The sequence below is a fragment of the Phalacrocorax aristotelis genome, chromosome 1 (genome assembly GCF_949628215.1).
Source record: "Phalacrocorax aristotelis chromosome 1, bGulAri2.1, whole genome shotgun sequence".
Lineage (NCBI taxonomy): Eukaryota > Metazoa > Chordata > Aves > Suliformes > Phalacrocoracidae > Phalacrocorax > Phalacrocorax aristotelis.
This window is the reverse complement of record NC_134276.1, coordinates 41,770,303-41,793,525: the sequence shown is the minus strand read 5'-3', so window position 1 is coordinate 41,793,525 and position 23,223 is coordinate 41,770,303. Positions and strand designations below refer to the sequence as shown.

Below are 23,223 nucleotides of genomic sequence, written 5' to 3'. Positions count from 1 at the left end.
GCTGAGTGTTCAGCTGAGTGATCATAGATAGGCAAATGGGCTCTTTTAACATTTGAGTGTGTCTCAGAGGAATTATGTAGGTGAGTATTGGCATGTAGGAAGCTAAAGCATTAGCCACTTCCAAAATATGCTTCTTCTAAGGTTTTTAGATGATTTTTTTTACTGTCTATACACAGTTATGGTTTGTATTATTGACATCACTTAGAGGACTGCATACAATGATGCTTCATGTGAGTATCAGATAGAATCCTCATCTTGAAATCCTCTATTGCCTGTAGCTTTCTTGTCACTTCAAAACAAAATGACAAGTGAAGGAAGATCTTTACCCTGTCAGGCTTCACTAATGTATCGCAGCTCCTGTAGTGTTCTCCTGAAGTGTCAGAATGCTGTGCTGAATGTAGGCACCATTCAAAAATATCAGCTAGTTCACTACCCCCACACCTATCCTTTACTTTAAAGCATTTTAGAAATAAGCTGTTGTGTTGGAATTGCTTTGTCCAAGTCCTTTAAAGACAACAATTGCAAAGAAATCAAACTGCCCTCTCTCTCCTTGGCCTGGAAAGACCTGAATATTCTAGCTGTCTCTGCAGCCAACCCTACTGGAATTTGAAGAATTGCTTCAAAGTTTGATTGTTGGTATCCCAACCCCTGTTAAACTCTGGACAATGCTTGGGGAATTAGTTTCAGAGCAATATTTAGGGTCTAAAGGAACATGTCTGTTTAATCTGGCAAAAGTCATCTCAGCAGTATTATTAAGCCACTGAGGGAATTTTCAAATGCTGGTTTCTTTGTTCTTCTTGCTTCTGGCATCTATCCTGAATTGCTCCTACATCAGAGACATGTGAAAGTCCCTTATGATTAAGGGTCTGTTTGTGAGAGTGTGTGGGTCGCCCTGTGCCAGACCACTGCCTTTCATTTCTGTAAAGCCCTTCACCTGCAGATGAGAGACAGTAGAGTGACTGAGTGATAGCTTTTAGAAGGAAGGTGAAGGAGAGAAAGCTGTCATTGGAGTGTTAGCAGATTCACAAATATGTGACTATTCTTCCATACTTATCCCAAGGAGGCATTGTGGCTATTGAACTGGCTATTGCTTCACATAATCGCTGCCATTTAGGCACTGGAAGAGAGAAAACCTTTTAGGCATTTCAGGTCATCTGACTTAGAAGCTATCCTTGCTATTTTTGCTCTGCTGGTACCCAAGCTAGTGCAACTTGCTGTTTTCAAGTGTTGGTAAACAATTTGAGAATAGATGATGCTGTTGATTAAAGCAAATAGGGCAATGATTAAAGCTTCTGATATCCTACCACTTCTGTACTCAGCCAACTCTAAAAGAATGTGAAGTGGCGCTGTTGGATCCATGTGTTTTGATGTGGACATCTGTATATGCGACTCTTTATCTAAATTAATTAATACATCTTGCACTTGGTATAATTCACTCATCTGAAAGAAAAAAAAAGAAGAAAATAATGAACAGCAAGGTTTTAGAACAATGTTTAGATACCCTTACTTTTAACATCACCTATTAGTCTGGTTCTAAATCGTCATTGCCTGCTTTCCCTTAGAAATGGCAAAGCATGGAAGCTGACATATTAGTCATTTCTTCACTAAAGTGTGCTAAAAGAAACCTGTTTCTGGAGTTTACAGGGAAATTGTTGCTAGGCAGAAGGATTAGTATTTTGTGAAACATTTTTCGTTTAGAAATGCTTGGGTTTCAGCTCAGTCCTGTTTCTTGTCAGTCTTTTAAAAAGTGTTATTTGTACAAGTTTTTCAGATACCTGTGAAATAAACCTTCCAAGGCCCTTGCGCTTTTTGGTTCATAAGTGAGATTCTTTCCTGATTTGCATTAACAAGGCTCAGAACCTTATTATCAATATGATTTTCTATTTCTAGAAATTTTTGAGTTTGGTCAAGATCCTGATGCAGAACTGCTATGTAAGTTTATATAAACTATGGATTTTGCATAGAAGTCTGCCAAAATCATTGAAATTAGGCACAAAGATGACTTAGTTAAAGATACTGATTAAAACAAACAAACAAACCACCTACAAACCTCGAAGATGGTATGCAAACATATAAACCTAATCAAATTTTTCTTGAGGGCAATCCTGAAAGGAGTTTACGGTTGTAGCACTGTTTGTAAACCATGGTGGGGTGTTTTAACTTGAGAAGTGATTTAAGGATGCAATTTTCATTTAGATTATATTCTTTCAAGTGGATACACTTGCTTCTTTGACATAATTGTGATTCTATAGACGTGTGTGTGTGTAGCCACAGTCTTCTTCAACATATGTAATTTGTAAGTGCACCCGGTGCTATGCTGTGTAAGCACTTTTGAATTCAGGACTCTCTTAATCATGGAGAATAGATGTATTAGAGAAAGGGAAAAAAATATTTTTAATGAATAGAAATAAAAATGTATCTGTTCTTTTCTCCAAAACAAAGCATAAATGCTGAGAATAGTAAGTGTTCTAATTGTAATTCCAGAAATGTCTCATGGTATTTCTTATTTATTTATTTAGCAAAATGCATGTGAAAATTTCAACTCCCAAGTCTAATTAATTCTGCTCACTAAGATTCTGACTGGCAAGTCTTCTCTAGGCTGAGCTTTTGTGGTTTTGCTGTTCATATTTCTTAATTATTTTGGTCAAAAAACCTCTCTCTATGCTCATTTGCCTCAATTAATTTCACTCAGTTATGACTGGATCCCAAGCAAAAGTATTTTAAGAAGTATTTGCCATTAGTTTCTGCTCCTTTTACCCTATAGACTCTTTCACTGGTTTTGCCAGCATGTCTGATTTCTTGGCACACCTGCTTTTGCTGCCTAGATTGTGTTAGTTCTTCACTTAGAATCAATCGTGAGCAGCTTGCAACCAAATGCCTGATTAAAAAGTTAGCAGACCTTGAGTGCAATTACTTCAGCTCTATGGCATTCACGCATTAAATCCAGTGTTAATTGTTTCTCATTTTTGTAACGATCCTTATAATAGGATAAAAACAGAAGAGATCATTTCTTGAAGTTAAAACAGCAGAAAATAAAGACATTTATTCTGATTAATCATCTCAATATGAAATTAAATACAACCACAAGTAAACATTGAGGGTCTCTGTGCTAGATACCAGTAAAAATTGTCATTGGTAGTGTTTGAAGTATTTATTTGGAGGCTGGCACAACTCACCCATTTGTCATATTTGAGTTTAGACAGAAAGCAGGACTGAGTAAAGCAGTTTTTCAGTTGCTGGTTTGGAGGAGTTTCAGACCATTATTTATATAAGAAGTATTTGGATATTATCATACATAAATATCCATATCATGTAGTATGTATTCATGATTATCTAGAAATGAATAGTTCTGTGGCTTCACTTGGACTGCTCATGTATGGTATCGTATCACTTTAGTAATGATTTTTGTATATTTGAAGAACTCTTAGTTAAATATACCTTTAAAGTGGCAATAAAGGATAGCCTGAAAACACAGTGAACCGAGTGGTATCACAGACTAATGACTTCTTCTAAGGTTGAAACAACCCCTGTAATTATTGGAAAACTTACTTTTAGGTATTTTCACAACCATTTAATAGAAGTGTTTATGCAGAATATCCTGTTCTCGCCACTATTTGATAATAGGTCTTGCTATGTTTATCTTCCCACAGATGCCCTAGCTGTTTTCAGGTAGGTGACTACTGGATTTTACAAGGAAATGTCTAAAGAGAGGAGGAGTAAATGTAATGTCTATTTGTTATTGTTTTAAAAATCAAAGCATGAAAAGAAATATCTTAAAGTAAAATTCATCATCAGAAAAGTGAAATTAGGAGATTAAAGAAAAGAGTAATGGGTTATGAAAAGAAGCAAAGGAAGATCTACTACTTTTTTTTTTTTTAAGAAGTAAAATATATCCCTAGAAACAACCAGAAAGCGTAATGATTTAGATCCATCAAGCAGGACACATAGCTAACCATAGTAATCATATGGAGCTGTTACTGCTACCTTTGTTATTTCCCCATGGCTCTCTTGTTGTCTTTACTTCATCCAGTCTTCAATCAGATTGTAAATTTTGTGAGGGAACAACATTCTTTCTTATGTTATTTGAGTATTACCTCTCACGGTGCCGCTCTTCTGTTTTCTTTTCCATCCTTCTCCTGCTTTAAGCTTTTTACAATTAAGTAAATGTAAATTATAAATATATTTTACCCAAATTATAAAATAAGAAAAGATTTATTCTTTGGGTAGTATTTGCCATCTAAGCATCTCAAACACATTGGCAAATATCATGTTAGCTTTTATATCCACCTGATAAAGGTGCTGAAAAAAGACAATGATCTTTCCCACTTATCAATAAGCAAAAATGTTGAGTGTTTCACATCACTGGCAGCTGACAGCAGCTGGCGAATGTCAGGAGGTTCTCAGCACCTGGAAGATAGACCCAGGTACCTGATTCCGAGTCTAATGGGAAACTTTCTATTGATTACAGTGACTTACATTTTATTACGCATGAAATCTGTCACAGAGTCAGTCTTCTAACTCCGTGTCCTGTACTTTAACCACATGATCACCCTCCATCCCCTGGATGAGAATGACTGCTTATATCCTCTCACATGTTGGCTTCTCTGTCATTTTCAGTTTAGCTTAGAAACTCAGTATCATGAATTCTTTAGGATGCTACTTGTCTGACCTGGCCCCTGATTTTAATTGTTAAGATTCAGGCTAGCATTCCAGATGGTCCCCTCTACAAGGGCTGCACAAACTGGACCTGGTTGGTGTTTTGCCATTTCTAAGGAAAGTGCCAGCTGTTAGTCATTTCGCTTGTTACTGAATATCATTTGAGATGATACTAGTGGGCAAAGTCCTAAAGGATATTTGGCATTATTGCTCTGGTGAATATCTGTAGCCAGTCTTATTGAGTAAGCAGTTTCATCTATGCCTGATAGCCGTCTTATGAGGGGTAAAAAAAAGATGAAAGAAAAAAAAATCAAGAAATTAGAGCACATCTGTCTTTCTTTTCCTTCCATCTGTCAACCTAAGGCATGTACCATATCAATTTTTTCCTGGTGTGGGAAACATTTGGCTTCCTCATTATGAAGTTAACTATGTGCAGTTTGGTGTTGGATTATTTTTGTTACCTTTACTGTTTTATTAGGACTGTTATTCAAAATACATTATCCAGAGGGTTTCTAGTTTCAGTTCTAGAGATTTTGAACTGTGGATTTACCTAAGAAATAATGATAAATAACCTTTCCTCTACCGAGCGAAGCCCATACCCTCTGGCCTTTCTGAAGTGCATGCAAGGCATTTCTCTAATCTGTTATATATACATGATTTAGGCTCGTGTTTGCATTAGACGCAGAATGAATTATTTAATAATTGTAATTGTATTCCTTTCAATAAGACTAGTTACAATAAATATTATCTATGACTTTTCCCATGGAAAGAGATAATTTTGTGATAAACATTTATCCAAATGTAGTCTTACCTGCTTTCTTCCCCAGTTCCAGGATATCTTCCAGCGAAATGCCTGATACCGAAACCACTGATCTAACTAGCCTACCTGCTGGTTTTCTCCAGTACATTATTATAGCTGTTGTCACTCTGCCTCGGTCCAGTGTGTGTGCTGTCTTAAGGAGCGAAGGTGCACATCTGTGCTGAGTGGGATTTCTATGGCTGTTCTATAACCTGCATATACATGAGGACTGATCTGGCCAAATGTGATGCATGCTTGACTCTTTAGTAGTTTGGCCATTCTGTCTTTGCATAATGGAGGTATTAATGGAATAATCACTTGTCGGTGAAATCAGCAATCCTTACTGCAGTGCAAGGCCTCCATCACCTTCTGAAGAATAACTGCAGAATTTGGCCTTTAATAAAACATGCCTGTCATTTCATACTGAAATGTCGATCTTGCTTTGACTGCAGTATAATTTTTGACTAGGGTTTTTTGGCCGTTTTGTGATTCAGAAGTTGAGGGCATGCTTCATTCATAGTTCATTAATTACACATAAGAATTTGATCTCCATTTAGAAACTAGAGAGATAAGCTATTAAAAGAATATATATTTAATTGATTCGAAGAAGTTCAAGCACAGAAATCTGCACACACACAAAACAGTGACACACAAAACACTTAATGTCAAACCTAAGTGATTATTTAATATACTTAAAGCTTGTCTAAGAAGCCATAATCAGATTTAAATTTTTATATCCAAAGAACGCTTATTAGCACACACTGGAAAAGAAAATCCAACACTACAGGGCAAAAAAGTAGATTATGTATGATGAGTGTCTTCAGTTCAAAATATAATATCTGTGAGTAACGTAAGTTAGATTATAAAGGTTTGTAAAGCCAAAAACATTCAGAACATTGACGGTTAGATGGCAAGAAAAACTTGGGATTTTATTAGCTTTAAGGCTCGTGAAGGTGCTGGTAGACCAATCCTAATCACACTGATATCAGCGAGAAACTTCCCAGTGACTTCACTAAGTTCTAGGTTAAGCCCATGTTTATTCCTTCTACAAATGAAATTAAAAATTCTGTTAACAAGTATTAAAGTCTTCATTTCAGAAAATTTTCTGTCTTGAAGTTGTTTTGCCTGCTATTTTTACTGCTTTATTGTTACTAATAACTGTAATGTAATAATGACATCTTCCTCTGTTCATTCTCTCTAAAAAAAGGTTTCCATTTTCAGATTCTTGCTGAATATCTGAATATCTCAGACTTCCATATCTGTGATCTCTCAACAGCAAGATCAAACCATAGGGTTTGGATGCATTCTTTACATGCCTTGTCAACTTGTGAAGACAGAGATAAGGTGGCTTCCACAGGCACTGACCTCTGTGATGTGTTCTATAGTCTGATAAAACCTTAGATCTTGAAGTACCACCATCCATTTTCTTCCATCTCTCATAGTAGTACATATCAGAAAGGATCCTGATTTACTATGTGAAAAATTGATATTAAAACAATAGTGCAACTGAGTTTAATTTGCCCATAAACAGGTACAATTTATTTAATAATTGTTCTAATGCTGAATTCTCACTAAGAAATGTGTCCTGTCTATTCTGTAGATGGCTCGTAATGTATTAGAATGTATTGTGACATAAAAGCAGTACTTGTGAACCATTGGTTAGGTTTAGCTACATCATCATTGGACTTCTTTTTTTAATATTCTCTGGAAAACAAAGACACACAGGGCATGTGCATATACCTTTACAATATTTTTGTGAAGTGCAATTTCATTCCTTTGTGCCTCTGTTTTTCATGCTTTTATTTATAATAATATTGTTGCTTAAAATAAAATGTGAAAGAGAAGGTTTGTGCTTGTCAGTTTGCCTAGCATTTGCAAAATAAATATAAATTACCCTTGAAATGTTAGTAAATGCGGGGCTCAAAAGTCAGCAGTCTTTGGCTATCTGTATTAATAGACATGGTCGTGTGCTCTAGATGGAAAGTGCACAAATGAGCCCATCAGTTTTAAACACTGGGATCAAAGGTGATGGCATCCAACAAATTCTGTCATATGAGAAACTTGCTAATATGTAAATTTGAAAAAAATATGCATCGATCACTAAATGATTTATGCCCAAAGTAACTGTCCAATGCCCTGCTTTCTCCAATTTTGTAGACAGATAATGTTAGAGAATTCACAGGCCAAGATCATATTTTGAATATGTGACTTAGTGAATCTATTTCCAGTAGAACCTGAGCAGAAGTCAATGGGTGTTAGCATCAGCTGATGTAACTTCAAAGGCTTCTGCAAAGTTATTCTTTTAGACCACTGAAAGAAAGACAGACATTTACCAGTGTGAGTTCACTTTACTCGCGTTAAACTCAGCTGGCACAAATTAGTTTAGATCATCAACATCAGAATAAGGACATGGACTATGAAACTTATTTTCAGCCTATTCCAAGAGGACCCATGGCATTGGCAGCACTTTCTAAAACTATCCAGACCGTCAGAATCCTTGTCTTTCCTGTAATGTTTAGTGTGTCAAGAGCATGCCGTATGCAATTTGTGGAAAATACTGAAAATTGGATGAGGTCTAATAATAACAGTGATTCTTGTCAGCTCTCATTTGAGTTCTACTTGAGGCCAGCAGAAAATGCATTTCTAACTAGTTACTGTCACAGTAAGATACCTGTGAGAGTATCTTCTCTTTTGATAGTACAGTAGTATCACTGTCTTCTCTGTGTAGCTGATTTCTATGCAAAAAGGCCTTATTTCTTCCTCTTTCTTTTTTATGAATAAATGAGGTTTTAGCTCTCTTACTGCCTATTTTAATATTTATTTTTCTGAAGCATATTTTATATATTTTTCTAGAAATCTCTGTGTAGAAACACCTGAATATACTTACATTTCATTTTGCATCTTATGTGGGAATATGATTTCATGTAGCAGAGATTTGCCTCAATAGTCAACATGGGACAGGAAGAAAAGACCCATTATCAAAACAAAAAAGCCCATTCAACCACTGAAAGTCCTAACATTCTCCATGGATTTAGTTTTCCAAACTTTGACAGCATAAGGTATTACCAGGCAGATGTACGTTGTGTCATATGTGGTGGAAGAAGAATCTGTAGTCAGTATTTGTTGTAATTCATATTGTTCTCTGAAGAATCCTAATTGAAAATCTGGGGGTTATTTATTTTTGTTTATTTTCTGTAGCATATGTTTGCATAGGCAAAATGAAATCTTTGGGAGTTCAATATCGGAAAAAGAAAAATAAAATTTAGAAATCTACTCTTAGGAAAGCAGTTCTTGAGGACAGCCTGTCTCAAATAACAGAACATAGGGGTTTTATGGTGCAAATGCATTATTGCCTAGTTCCTTTTCTGGTAGAGATGCAGATATGTTTTAACAGGGGTGTTTTAATTAACTTACAGCATTTGCAATCGATTGGGATAATAATATTCGTTTCAAAATTAAAATATTGTAGAAATTGCATCTTTCCCAGGATGCACCAGCTTAACCATATTATCCTTGACAATCATGTCCACTTTCAGCTTTTCCAATGTGGATCCATTTATCTAATGTGACAGCTAAAGTGTCCATTGTGTTAATAGATGTACAGCTGCTTTCTAGAATCATAGCGTGTAAAAGGTCTTATCCTCAAAGGGCAATGCTGCTGCTGTTTCTGCTTTCTGTGCTTGCAGGAGAAGACATGACTGATGACTCAGAATTAATTGTAACCCAGTAAGCTGTCAGTGACAGATACCCATTACACACACTAGTACTAGTTCAGGAGGCAATATTCTAATGTACTATTCCCCCTACAGCATCCCTAAATTGAGAGCCTCCTTCCTTGCCCTCCTCCCACGCCCATGCTAATACAGGATATCCTTAGAATCTTTATAAAGTTCAGTCTTTCTCTGCATTAATGAATCCTTGCTTTATTGAGGAGAAATATGATATTCTTAATTGCATTTCCTCAAACTCATATAAATAAACATGAAGATTAACATCATGATGTCACTATGAGCACTGGTTATTTAGAGTGTGATCGTTTAAAGGGCTTTGAATTTTCATTTTCTTTTTCTTTTTTTTTTTCTTTTTCTTTTAAAACAGTGTTAATCTGACTACCTTTAAAGCCCTATGATACAAAACTTCCTAGTGGACAGCTGGTCATTTGCTGCTAAATCTGTGGATTTTGAAGTATGTTTTTCTTCCTCTTATACACACAATTTAAAAAGAAGTACTCAAATCCTGAGGTTAGTTATAGTGAGAGGGCTGTGTCGCCCCAGATAAAAAATTGCTACCTTTATACAAGAGCTGTGGCCTGCTTGATTTCCAAGGTTATGTGCCGTACTAAAGAATGCTAACGTAACGGAATACTAAAGGGGCTTTTATCGCATCTTTCTTCTTCCTGAAGATCGCTGGAAAGTTTCCTGCTTCCTGGTATGGCATAACTGTGTATATCTGCTGTGGTGACTGAGTGTGATAAAAGCATAAATATGTAGCCCTTCTATAACAGATAATTATCAGCTTCAACAACAAGATGTAGTATCAAGAATTATTATTGACGTGATACCAAATGTATCAGTTTACTCAATACAAATAATAAACTTTAGTTGATAGAACACTTCTGTAACTAATTAAATGCTAGAACATAATTTATGTTAACCTAAATATGATTGCAAATATAGCAGTCAATATTTTCATTATTTTATGCCATTCACATAAGACACAGGGTTCTTTTAATAAGCAGCCTCCAGATAATGTATGTTCCTCAGATGGGAAATATTCCCAATTGTTTTTTCTCACATTTAAAAATGTAATTTATAGTTAAAATAAAATCCCAGAAACTTTATTACCCTGCTCACATTACTGAAGCCAGATGATCTGTTTCACAGAATGTAAATCGGGGCAAATTTATTATTATAATTAAACTTGTAAAATTTCAGCAGCAGCTGTTTCTACATTTTAGTAGTTGCTATACATTATTGATCAACACATGCTTTTACTAATGTAAAACTTCTGAGAGTGTAGAGAAGTTATGCTGGTTATCGTTATAATTGGTACAGTTCTTCTGCAATGCTTCTTCAATTGAGTGCACTTGTAATGTGCATTATGTCTTGTGAGGAGGAGTTCATCACCAAAATCAACCTAAACAAATAAATTGAAGATTACTGAAGTCTTTAAAGTCCTAAAGATCACATAAAATATAATTCTGTTACAACTATATTCTTTATATGTGAGTTTCTTTGAATGCTGTAATACAAATAAGCTCTTCTTATAAAATGTGCCAGAGCAAGAGATAAGGCAGTTCACCGTGCTGTATCTTTTTGTTGGTGAATCTGTTTCGAAAGGTTCTTCATTCCTAAATACTTAATGGCAGCTAAAATTTCAAGTGATGAATATCTAAGGTGTCTTGAGTAGTTATGAACATAGTGGAAGATCTACCTTTTCGTACTGGTAGGTTAACTTTGGATATTTAAGTTTGAAAATCCTGAATGTCTTGTCTCTCTACTGTCAAGGAGTATAACAACAGAGCTGTCAAAGGGATTCATCTGTTTTAATTCTGCTAAAACATGTCCCAAGATTACCTAGTCATCTGTAGTCAATGACTAAATACAGACAGCTCAAAAAGGCATTTTACTGTTATTTTACAATCATTTTTTTTAGGATGGCATGAGTGTTCATTAGAGCTGCCTCTCTTTCTCCATTAACTAGAAATGTGTTTAGAAAAAATATCATAGAAACAACACTAATTTTTAATAGTTATCTCCAAAATTATTAAATTTTTAATGAATCCTTTCTCAGGGTTGTTTCCCACACAGTTTCAGGTAAGAAACATGTAATAAATACAGCAAACTGTGGTTTACCAACATCTAGCTATTTAGGTGAATAATATTTCTGAAACATTAGCTTAGTTGTCTACTGGTAGGATACTTGGGTATTTTATGTTTTATTGTGTACAGCAGTTTCCATCTCTTCCCTCCACTTGCCTCTTCATGTATCTGGGATATTAATTTGCATAACTGTAGCCTTAGAACTGATTTTTTGTGTGTCAGACAATTAATTCAGGAGGATGGTGTGTAAGACTGAAAATGTTGCAAATTTATTAGTATTTTACTGGACTCCCAAGTTGAAAAAATTAATACTCTGATTTAGACTAGATTAAATTGTAGCACAGCTTTTCTGTTAGGTCAAATTTACCATGCAGTCAAGATGACCATAGATAGGTAACAATGCTTATTAGGAGAAGGAGTATTTGCCTTATAAGTAGATATTAGGAAGGCAAAACTTAAAATATATGTTAATCCTCTGTTTAGTGTCTTTTAATTAAAAGTATGTCAGTCTTTAGTGTGCCCAATGTTAAAAAAAAATAATTCAACAAAACCCAGGAATAATTTGTGGCACAAAGGCTATAGTTTCATGAAATAAAATGAAGGAATGCCACTACATAAAAAAAGGAAGAAAGTGACATTACCTCAAAAGATGACTGAAACCATAGGATTTGACTGTAGGTCTTTCTTCTTTTACTGTCTCTGCAAAACTAAAACAACTCCCGACTAAAGAGGCTGTTTGTTCCCAATGTTTAAATGTGCTTGGGACCATCAAGCAGTCATTTCCTCCCCAGTCAGTGGGCAGACTGTAACTGAGAGTATTTTCACCCTGAAGAAAAGGCCAGTTCTCTGCAGCCCAAGTAGCAAGAGAGCTATAATAGGTGATTATATTTATGCTTCCTTTTAATATATTACAGTGTAATTTACTGATTACTGTGAAATTTTAGTACTGTGAAATTGAGCAGAGGAAATCAAATGATTATCTGGTGTAACAACAATTTACATTCTGAAATCAATACCAACATTGTTACCTTAGGGGTTAAAACCAAGTAAATACCTAACCACTCCAGCTATTTATATGGTAGTGTGGTATGAAGACGTAGCATGAGTGTGCAGTATGAATTGCTTTTTCTTTTTTCGTTCTTAGTTTAGCCTGAGAGATTGATCTATCTCCATTACCTTGGTTCTGTGGGTAAGATATCAAGATGGGCACGGAGAATAGTTTATCTTGTGATGCAAGTAGGATCCTTGAGTAAGGACTGCCATGGGGACTGCACAGGCAAGCTTAGTTTAGTTGTAGCCAAGGAAAAAATAACCTTATTTCTCTTAGCAAATTGCAGGGATCTACTGCACAATTTGTGCATAATGCAGAGTTGAGCCAAGATTATCTGGGAGAAGCAAGGGTTGCTTTTACTAAGAAAGCAGAATGATTTTATCTCAGATTCATATTCTTTTGTAAGCTTGAGTGAAACACGAAGGAAGAATATCTGCGTAAGTGATCACTGAGCTGAATTATATGAAGCCCTATTTGAGGTGCTTTGTGCCCTTCCTGCGAGATGCAACTATACGCTTTCACAGAAGGTCACAATCCAGAAGTATATTTTCATTCATGTCTCCAATTTGGAAAGGAGAAGGTAGATTGTAGATTTTAGGAGGCTTACATTAAGTCAGTCAGAAGGGAAGAAAAAAATAACAAGCCATTGTTTATTTATAAAACAAACTAATACAGCAGCCATATGTTAATTCAAAGACCTTGCCAATTCTTTCTGTGGAGCAAATACAAACATAGATATATTTTGTGTAAGTTTCCAGTTGTATTTTAGTTTAAAAAGAATGTCCTTATCCCTGATCACATTCTTGCCGCATTAAAAGGTGCACTGTTTGTGCTTCCAACATAGGAATTTAAGGGAAAGGTGTAGTTTATCTTACGAGAAAAGAAGGGTTTAATCTACAGTTAGTTAAAACTATATTTTAAAGCTTGGTGGTGCCCAGCACAACTCTTCTCTTCCCCTCTCAAACAGCTATTAGTCTGGGTTTTGTGACTTGACTTCTTCTACTTACAGGCTTGATCTCATAAAAAAATGATATCCGTGTTTTAGTACGTGAACCAGAAGTCTTTGTTTTGAACCAGAGAGGAGCAAACTTTATCAGACAGACATCTTCAACAAAGGACCTTCAGTGAAGCATAGTTTTTTCTTGCGTCCTTGCAACATTTTCTTAAACATGTGCACAAACAATATCTTCTTCATCATCATAATTTCATAGGCTTTTTAGAGTATTTCTCTACTGTTTATACTTGATTTTATTTTAATATGTTTCTTCTCTGACTTTGTTATTCATGAGTAGGGTTTACGTTTCAGTAAAGTGTGTCATGTATAGAGTCTTCTGTTTATTTTCACAAAGGTATATTGTTTTTACAAGTTTCTCTTTTAAGCTTCCATATCAACAGTCTTTCCATAAGGAAGATACTCCCAGAATGTTTTCTTTGTGTTTGTTTTACCTTCATAATATTCCATTGTCATTCTAACAAAAAGTATGGCATGAGTATGGTTCAGAAAGGAAAGAGAAAGATTTTTTGTTGATGCAAAATCTCCAAATCTGAAACAAAAGATCTCAGCGACAATTGAATGTGTCATGCTTGAATATATATTCTGATAAGCAAACATATGGCCCATTCTGTAAAGCTTTGTTTGACTTGCTGTGAATTGGATGTTTTGGTGACTTCTGCCTGTCTGGAAAATCAAGGACAGAAATCAAGGCTCTTAACTTACAAATATATTGAGTGCAGAAAAGGGAATTTTGTTTAAAGTACCTGATTTGTAAACTCAGAAGCCAGCTCAGTTACTTAAAATTCAGCAGGTTCTATTTGCAACAACCCACTCTCGAAAGTTTTTTTTAATTATAGCTTGTTTTATAACAATGGGTAGGATCTGTAGCCAAATCTGTCCCTGTGAGACATTCAGCAACGGAACAATAGTATAATTATTTCTTCGATCCCTGATTAGCAAAAACAATACAGTAGTTGTACAAAGCTTGAAAGCCTGGTTTTCCAAATAAAACAATCTCACCATGCAGAAGCTCCTCTTAATGCTAATTTCTGTAACTTGCTGTTTGATTCAAGCACATAATTGGGAGTAAAATGCATTTTAGAAGCTAGTATGCAATGGAACGCACTGAACAGTTTTGAAAACAAGTGTTTATACTTTCTTCATTAAAGTTCTGTTTCCAGCACAGCTCATAACTGATCTGCCATAGGACATTTCAAACACGATATTGCATGGCATGATCTTTCCTCTAGTTCAGACTTTCAGCACTCAAGCCAACAAAATAACTTAAACTATTTCCAGCCCACTTTCTGCCTGTGTGTGAGGGTTTTTGAGAAAATAAGGCAGCAGCAAAGAGCTTAGTCTCACAAGCAGTGCCCAAGCCTCACTGGTATAGCCCACCTTTTCTGGAAAGCCATGCTGAGGAACAATTCCTACCAATTCTTTTGCTTAAGTAAGGATTTCAGGATTGAATCTTTAATGCTCTATGCCACTTTCCAAACCAATAGATTTGTATAAAATGAAATTACGAATTCTGGTATCAGAACACATTTTATGCAGCTAGGAGCGTCAGAAATAAAGTACTTTGGTACAACATTATGTTTTCAGCACTGAAAAATTATGAAACTGATCCAGATGTTTCTAGATTTTCTTTTATTTTCAATTAGAACTCATAGAATCACAGAATGGTTGAGGTTGGAAGGGACCGCTGGAGGCCATCTAGTCCAGCCCACAATCAAACAGGGACACTTAGAGCCGATTGTCCAGGACTATGTCCAGATGGCTTTTGAATATCTCCAAGGAGGGAGACTCCACAACCTCTCTGGGCCACTCAGTCACCCCATTATTACCTGTTCTGTCACTGGGCACCACTGAATTTCTCATGTGAAGACAACAGAAGTGAGAAAAATAGGACAGAAGAATATGAGGAAGAGAAAACAATAAGCTGTGACTAAAATATCTTTTTAAAATGTTTTTGATATCTCCAAATAAAATATTTTAGTGAAGAAAAATGAAATACGCTATGTCAAGCACAGGTTCTACTTTTCTGTGCTTGATCAATAAGTTGCGGAATATCCCCACCCTCTACTATCCATTCCTCCTCTCCACCCAAAAGGTCCTGTTGATATTTTTATTGGTATTTTCAAGTACCACAGATATTACTTATATCCAGTAATTCCACAAATTGCAATTGTTAGAAAGTACTAGGTATGTATTTGGTTTTGTTGTAGCAGGAAAGCAGCTAGACCTGTTTCATGTGTGGTTGATTTGATATAATTTTGGTTGTTACTATTATTAAGAAAAGTATGGGCTGGCTGACTACCTGATCTGAAAACAGAAAAAAATATGTCTTCCTATTACACTTGAACTGTCCTTTTATCAGCCCTGGAATTTGCTGTCCTTTATTGCCATCCAAAATACAGAATTAATTCTTCTCTGTATCTCTTGTGGGTGTGAAGTCATGCTTCACCTGGATGAGCTTTATAGAATCCTCTGCAATAGGTGATTAAAAAAGAGAATGATTCCATGTAACTGGCATTAATTGCTTTCCTGATTTTTAAACTCAGCCCAGGTTCAAAAAACTGTTGAGACAAATTGTTCTGAATTATATATTGAAATCACTTTGACACAGGTTAAAATCATATTGTTTTGACTGAATTTTCCTTTCAGTTTTGTGTTTCACATAAAAATGATATGCTATTTCCTGATTAGAAATAAAGACTGGATATTTTTTCAGGACCTGAATAAAACCCATATTCCTCCCCCCACCCCAAATGATGGTTTATGACTGAATATGTCACAGATTTTAGATTTGAATTTTGGCCAAGTGTTGTGGACCTGAACCATAACCTTACCTCATGCTGTATATAATCCTGCATATGTTCTAGCATAATTAAAATTGTAATTACTTGTTATCATTAGTCCCAGTGTTGTACCAACTACAAACCCCATTACTCAGAATAACTTGATTCTGTCTTTAGGTAAAAAGAACTGAAGGCTGCATTTGTTTGCGTGATGGAGTGGATAAATACAAACATATTCTGAGCATGTTGTAGGATTTTCTTCTGAAAGAAGAGTCCCTGATACTATTGCAGAGAGTAGAAATTCAATGTACAAATGAAGGGGTCAGCCTGTGTGCCAGGTGCTGGCTGCTGGGGGCAAGTGTCTGCACCTTCCCCAAACCGGGTGTACATGGGGTGGCACGTGGATTCACTGGCAAACTCCAAGCTGGACCAGCTGGCAAGTAGGATGCCCCAGGTCCAGGCAGGGGTATCAGGTGGGCAGAGGATCCGTGGTGGTATCTGGGAGGACCCATGAGAGTGGTGTGCCCATAGGATGAGTGTTCTGTGTGTGCAGCGATCACCCAGCTGGACCAGCCGGGAAGTCGGGGACCTGTGGGGCAGGTAAGGGGGGGCAGGGATCCAGGCAGAGGTGCTGGGTGGGCAGAGGGGCCGTGCCAGTGCTCCGGGATCCACAAATGCTTGTGTGCCTGTGCCTGTGGAGAGTGTGTGGTGTGTGCTGCACTGGTGACCTTCTGCCTCTGCCAGCCCAAGAGGAGGAGGGGACGTGGCTGTGTGTGCCTGCGTCTGGTGTGAGTCCTCAGTGTGGGTGCTGCTGGAGGCAGCGCCTTGCCTGGGGCTGCCTGTGTAGCCACAGCTGTGGTCTTGTCGGTGTCCTCTGTGTGTGTCTTCATGCGTGTGTGTCTGGGATACACACTCAGTCTCAGTACTGCAGCAGCTTTGCTAGTGCACAGAGGAAAGTGGCAGACGCGCCCCTCAGCCTGGGCAGCGACCCTGGGTCTCCAGCCACTGAGCTGGGCTCCAGTGGCTGGGCAGGAGGGTCCTGGACCAGAGGAGCTGGAGGAGTTGGCCAGATATCACATCACTTAACACCCTCCAGCTCCTCCCAGTAGCTTGACTGACTGTCTTCCCTTGTGATTAATATGATATGCCTAATCTTAAGCATTTGCTTTGGGTGTTTGTAGAAGGCTTTTTTTTCCCCTCATTGTTTTGATGACACGGCTTAGTCCAAAGTTTCTTGATAAACTTCCTGCTATCCATTCATTATCTCTGGAACTTGATCACTGTTTACATGACCTTTAGATTTTTTTATTGTCTTTTGTGATTTGTGGAGTCCTCAGTGAGAGGCTCAGAAAGCCAAGCCGATATATTTTGCTCTTATAATTTAAAATACGGATTTAAAAATTTATAGCATTATCAGCTGAGAGTTACCAATATTAGTGTCAGGCCTGTGCCATTTACTGACTCACTGCTCACCTGTCAGTAGAGTCAGAGGAGATTTTGGCTAGTATGAGGAGCTTTTGTTACCCAAGATCAGTATTTTTACCACATAACTCATTAAACTGGACATTTTTGTAATTATGTATTTCTCTGTTTATTTGGGTTGTTAATTAATTACTGGGGTTTAATTATTTTGCAGAATCTTAAATTGAAATTTTCATCTCTTCCCTTATTTTAAGGATTTATTTTCTCATAGAGTCTTTTAGTTTAAAAAAAAAACTACCAAAGTAATCTCCTCTTCCTGTGCTTCTTACTGATTTTACTAGTGACATAAATTCTTACTTTGTAAAAACAGATCTCTAACTTCAGGTTACTGAAAATAAATGAAGGAAGAGAATATTTTAAGCTGGACAGTGGTATATTTCTATTTTGTTCATATTGAAGGGAAAGAATCTGCTAGAGATTCCAAAAATATTGTTCAGGGTAGCAAGTCCAGAATGAAAAAGTTGTAAGAAAAAATAACAAAGTGTGAGGTAAAAGTTTGAATAGTGATAATATAAAGAGTTAGGTCCTCTGTTGATGTAAACGAATACAACCCAATGACTCAGAGGATCTGTTTGATTTTGCTATAGCTGGATTGTAATCCTAAAGCTAGAAAAGGAACTTAAAAGCAAAATACTAATTATAAAATCACAGCCAAGAGCAAAGAATATTACATTTATTTCTATACTGAATTACACAGTAATCCAAAATTGACTTAATCAACTATCTATGTCTGCCCAAGGGAGATGAATAAAAAGAAACCTGGTAGAGGATATTGATCATCATGTAAAATGGTAGCAATTACCATTAACAAATAGTTTTTAATAAGCAAATATACAGTTAGTACTATTAATTTTAGGTTTTCCTCATTAACAAGAAAAAAAAATTGTGAAAAAAAGAGAGGGCAAAAAAAAAAGGAGAGTCAGGGCCTCATGCTTTTTTCCATTAACTTCAGGAAAACTTACTTGGATTTGGGATGGACATCTGATTTTAACTACTTAAAAATTGGTAACTAGTGGAAGATACCTGTTGTAGTATCTGCATCTTCCTGATGCTCCTTTTTCTACTGTCTTTGTAGAAATCTTGAATGATTAGCTTAGATGTGACCCATAACTTTCAGATAGCTAATATTAATAAGAAAGTAACCACTAAACTAAACAGTTATTGAGCTTAAGGCAAACTTTGTGAATATCTTCTTTATTCTAAACCAATCTAGCTAACCAGATCACTCAGGCTCCCTGCTGCTGAAACTAATTTTTGTGGGAAGATGTGCTTAACTTAATTTAACCACTCTCTTGAGATGCTCTTGAACTAGTTGTTTGTGATGCTTCAGAGATGCAGTATTTTGATCCATGAAGACCTGTAATATTCCTTTCATGAATCCCACAGTCACGGTTGCTAAACAATTCGCAGCAGTGCTAACGGCTCTGGAGCTCATGGGGAATCACTGTATCGTTCTGTAGCCACAATTCACAAAGTTGGGTTATTTCTCCAGATGAGAGAGAGGTTCAAAATCAATAATGGTTAACTAAACCAAGTGTACACTGCAGGTCTTTTTCCCCCCCCCCCCCCCCCCCCCTTTTTTTTTGAGATGTCTGTGGGGGCTTTTTAAGAAGTTCAGGAAAATTTGTAATTCTGGCTCTCATTCACTCTGTTGTTTTAAACAAAGTATGTGCTATTTCTGTTTCTTTTACCAGAGTGATAATAGCTTATTCCATCATTGCATTCTGTGATTCTTTGCTGACCACTGTGATTTCACAGATATATTATCAATCTTAAATATCCATATTAGTTAGATAATTGATGTCAGTTAAATATCCTTATAGTTATGAATTTATATATCCTTCTATTCCTGGAAGATGACAGGCATTTTCACTGGTTTAACTTGGTGGACTTTTTTTTCCAGTATGAACAGCCACAATACAGGTTTTAACCACAGAAATATATACCTATGTCCTTTGCTTTTTATAACATAGTTTGCAATGCTTTCTGCTTCTCAGAGTTTTTATAGATCATGCTTTTGAAAATATGATAAATACACCTAACTGTCTACTGACCACTTTCTTATGAGAAGCTTACTTCACAGATGAGCATGTGCAGACCTTTGAAATTTGGCTCTCCTGCCTGCCATCTTCCCTGGGTTGCTCTAAAAGCAAGCAAAACCAAACCAAAACAAAATGACAAGCAAACACAATAATAATTGCCTCATAAACATTGCCACGAATCTATTTGTATGTCAAAAGTTTAAAAGAAAATAAAAAAAGAGTCAGGAGAACAGAAAAGAAGAGCACTAATCAGCGTGTCCTGTGCTCTTCTTTGTAGTCCCAGCGCCGTGTTACATTTCACCTCCCCGATGGCTCCCAGGAAAGCTGCAGTGACAGTGGTCTGGGAGACCACGAGCCGGTGGGTGGTGGAACCCTGATCTCACACCCTCTCCCTCTGGTTCAGCCGCAGGACGAATTCTACGACCAGGCTTCACCGGACAAGAGGACTGAAGCTGATGGCAACTCCGACCCCAACTCGGGTGAGTCACTGTCAGTGCTCTGCTTATCTGGGTTGCTTTGGTAGCTTGGTTACTTTCTTTTCATCCCTTTGAGCTCTGCAATGGTAGAGATGTCTTTAAGCACGTGCACAAATATTTAGTCATGATAGCTTATAACGCTTGGTAGGAAATAATGTAATTTGCCCAAAGTGCCCCATGCAATTCAACTGTAGAAACAAAAATATATCCAATGAGAAAAAAACAGCTCCAGAAGAATTGCACAGTAAGTGAGAACAGCTGGGAAGAAGGAAGTCCTACAAGGTAGCAACCTTTTCTTGATGTTTGTAGTGCTGTTGCTATTTAGCATTGGACTTTGTTTTAAGAAGGTCATTCTAAACACACATTTAAAGAGCAAGGACAGGGAGATTGCACTGTCTGTTAGACTAATCTAGAAAACAGTAAAGAAGTGAAGTATCCAAATTTCTATAACAAACACACCTACAATTCCTCTTTCTAACAGCAAGAACCACAGGGTTTGTTTATGAATGGCATGATGTTCTGCTTTTTGGAACTGCGGGATATGCACTTTTATACAAATATTAAGTATGTGCAGTTTGGTTTGGGAATTTCTTCCTTTGTTCTTCTTCTCTATAACAGATTTATATTATTGCAGCGTTTGTGACAGTACTAAAAAATAAAGCGAGATCTTAACTGATACTTTGACTAGTATTTTGACATTGGAATGTGGAGATATGAACATACTGGAAACTGGGAGGGAGCAGTAACACTGCCCTTAAGCCTCTTGTTTTCTGTCTAGAATGTGGAGACAAAGGTTAAAAGTCTTATCTATGCTCTTGGAAGGTAATTGAACTTGAGTTCTCTTGCGTCCCAGGAGTATAGACGTAGTTTCTCGCTCTGGCGTTTCTCCCTTTTGTAGAGATGAATAATTGTCACTAGACAGGTATAAACAAGGAGGGAAGGTGGCCCTGGGACCTGATGTGCACTATTAAGGTTCATGTTCCCATTTGAGCAGAGCTGGATCTGAATGATGACATTTAAACCATAGTAGACGAGAATGCGAACTGTGGAATATTGACCTTAGAAACATTTTTCTCATTCTTTTTATGGGAGGATAGAGAGGGTGTGTTGGGTGAGACTCTACAAAAAAACAATTTGAAATGCTTTACTGACTCAAAGTTGTGTTCTGGTTTCCTTTTCCCTTTTCCCCTTTTCCTTTCCCTTGATATGACACCTGCATTTTATTTTCTTTACCAAAACAGAAGCGTTGTTGGAACTATGATCTTAAACCCCAAAACTATCAAAATACAGAGAACTATAAAAGAATAGCAACTATGAATGGGTTGACTCTGGAGCAAGAATGTATGTCTGCTTAAGCAAGTGAGGAGCTTAAGTGGAATTATCCTGTTAATTCTCTGACCACATATGAAATGTGTGAAAGATTTAACGAGATCAGAGAGGAGTTCTAAGACAGCATCACGTGTTGGCACTGTCACATTGGCTTCACTGACTTTGAACTGCACATGTCTTCAAAATGTGACATAAAAATCCTCCAGGAGAGTTAGGAAAAATGTGCTTAGTAAACTTTATACCAAGCTATTAAGAATCATAGAATCATAGAGTCATAGAATGTCCTGAGTTGGAAGGCACCCACAAGGATCATCAAGTTCATCTCCTGTCCCTGCACAGGACAACCTCAAAATTTACACCATATCTCTGAGGGCGTTGTCCAAGTGCTTCTTGAATAGCGTCAGGCTTGGTGCCATGACTGCCTCCCTGGGGAGCCTGTTCCAGTGCTCCACCACCCTCTGGGTGAAGAACCTTGTCCTAATATCCAACCTAAACCTCCCCTGGCACATCTTCCTGCCATTCCCTTGGGTCTTGTCATTGGTCACCAGAGAGAAGAGATCAGCACCTGACGTGCCTCCTCCCCTTGTGAGGAAGCTGCAGACCGTGATGAGGTCTGCCCTCAGTCTCCTCTTCTCCAGGCTGAACAAACCAAGTGACTTTAGCTGCTTCTCATATGGTTTCTCCTCTAAATCTTTCACCAACTTGGTGGCCCTTCTCTGGACACTCTCTAGTAGCTTTGTATCCTTAATGTACTGTGGCGCCCAACACTGCCCACAGCACTCGACGTGAGGCCGCACCAGTGCAGAGCAGAGCAGGACAATCCCCTCCCTCGACTGGCTGCAATGCAGGGCTTGATGCACCCCAGGACACGGTTGGCCCTCTTGGCTGCCAGGGCACACGGTTGGCTAGTGTAAAATGTGTTTTTAGACCTTCTGTGTCAAGCACATTGTGCAAACCTGTATATTAATCATGATTAATCTATCCATCACTAATACAGAGACTATTAGAAAATTAGAGCAAATAAGTGTTCTTTAAATCTATATGAAAAGTCTTAATATGTCTGTGGTTACACCCGCTTAGGTTTGGGGATGCTAAATTCATGGCAAATTTATGAAAATCTAACCATCAAGCTGTAATGATGATTAGTGAAATATTGAAGTATAGGTTTTTCACTTTTATCAGACTAAATTAGGACAGACATTGAAATAGTGCATTCCATACCTCATCAAATCTCACAAACTAAGAAGGGAATGATATGATCATTACTGTCACAGAAATCATCCTAGGAAAACCCAAGACAGGAAGGGAGTGATGCTGCCCATTAGATGGATTTGACTTTTGCATCTTATTCTGTATCAGGTAATTGCCTAGGCACTGTGTCAAAAGTTATTTTGCTACTGGAGGCACAAGTTTTTGGATGAGAAGTGAAATGGAGTTTAAAGCAGTTTAGGGTTATTGAAATCCTGTGGCAAGTTTCAGAAGAGAAAAATGCTATCTGGTGGTTGGCCAAAACTAGTTTGTGGGTATTTACATATGTTCCAGGTTAAAATAGCTGATGCAGTATCATTTCAACATTGTATTCTTTGACACTTCTAAACTGAATTTCTAGTTCTATTGCAGTGAAATGTTAAATAGTTGTATTTAACAGTAGAGGTAGTTTCATTTCAGTGGCTATTTAAATGATTGCTGTTTATGAAAATGCTTGGGGCATGGTAAGGTAAAAGATACAGCTATAAAGTAAGGAAAAACTCTTAGTGGAGAGTACTAGTAT

At 37.1% G+C, this 23,223-nt stretch overlaps 1 protein-coding gene across 2 annotated transcripts in view; it reads left to right on the top strand.

Moving 5' to 3' along the window:
- The window catches only part of PCDH9 (protocadherin 9), a 697,783-nt gene that overhangs the window by 425,389 nt on the left and 249,171 nt on the right, over positions 1-23,223 (top strand). The window contains exon 3 of one of the 2 annotated variants that reach the window (XM_075088097.1): positions 20,051-20,126. In XM_075088097.1, coding sequence (XP_074944198.1) covers positions 20,051-20,126 — 76 coding nt within the window. Of the gene's footprint in view, positions 1-19,924; positions 20,127-23,223 lie in introns of both variants that reach the window. The other variant, XM_075088088.1, reaches the window with a different exon arrangement.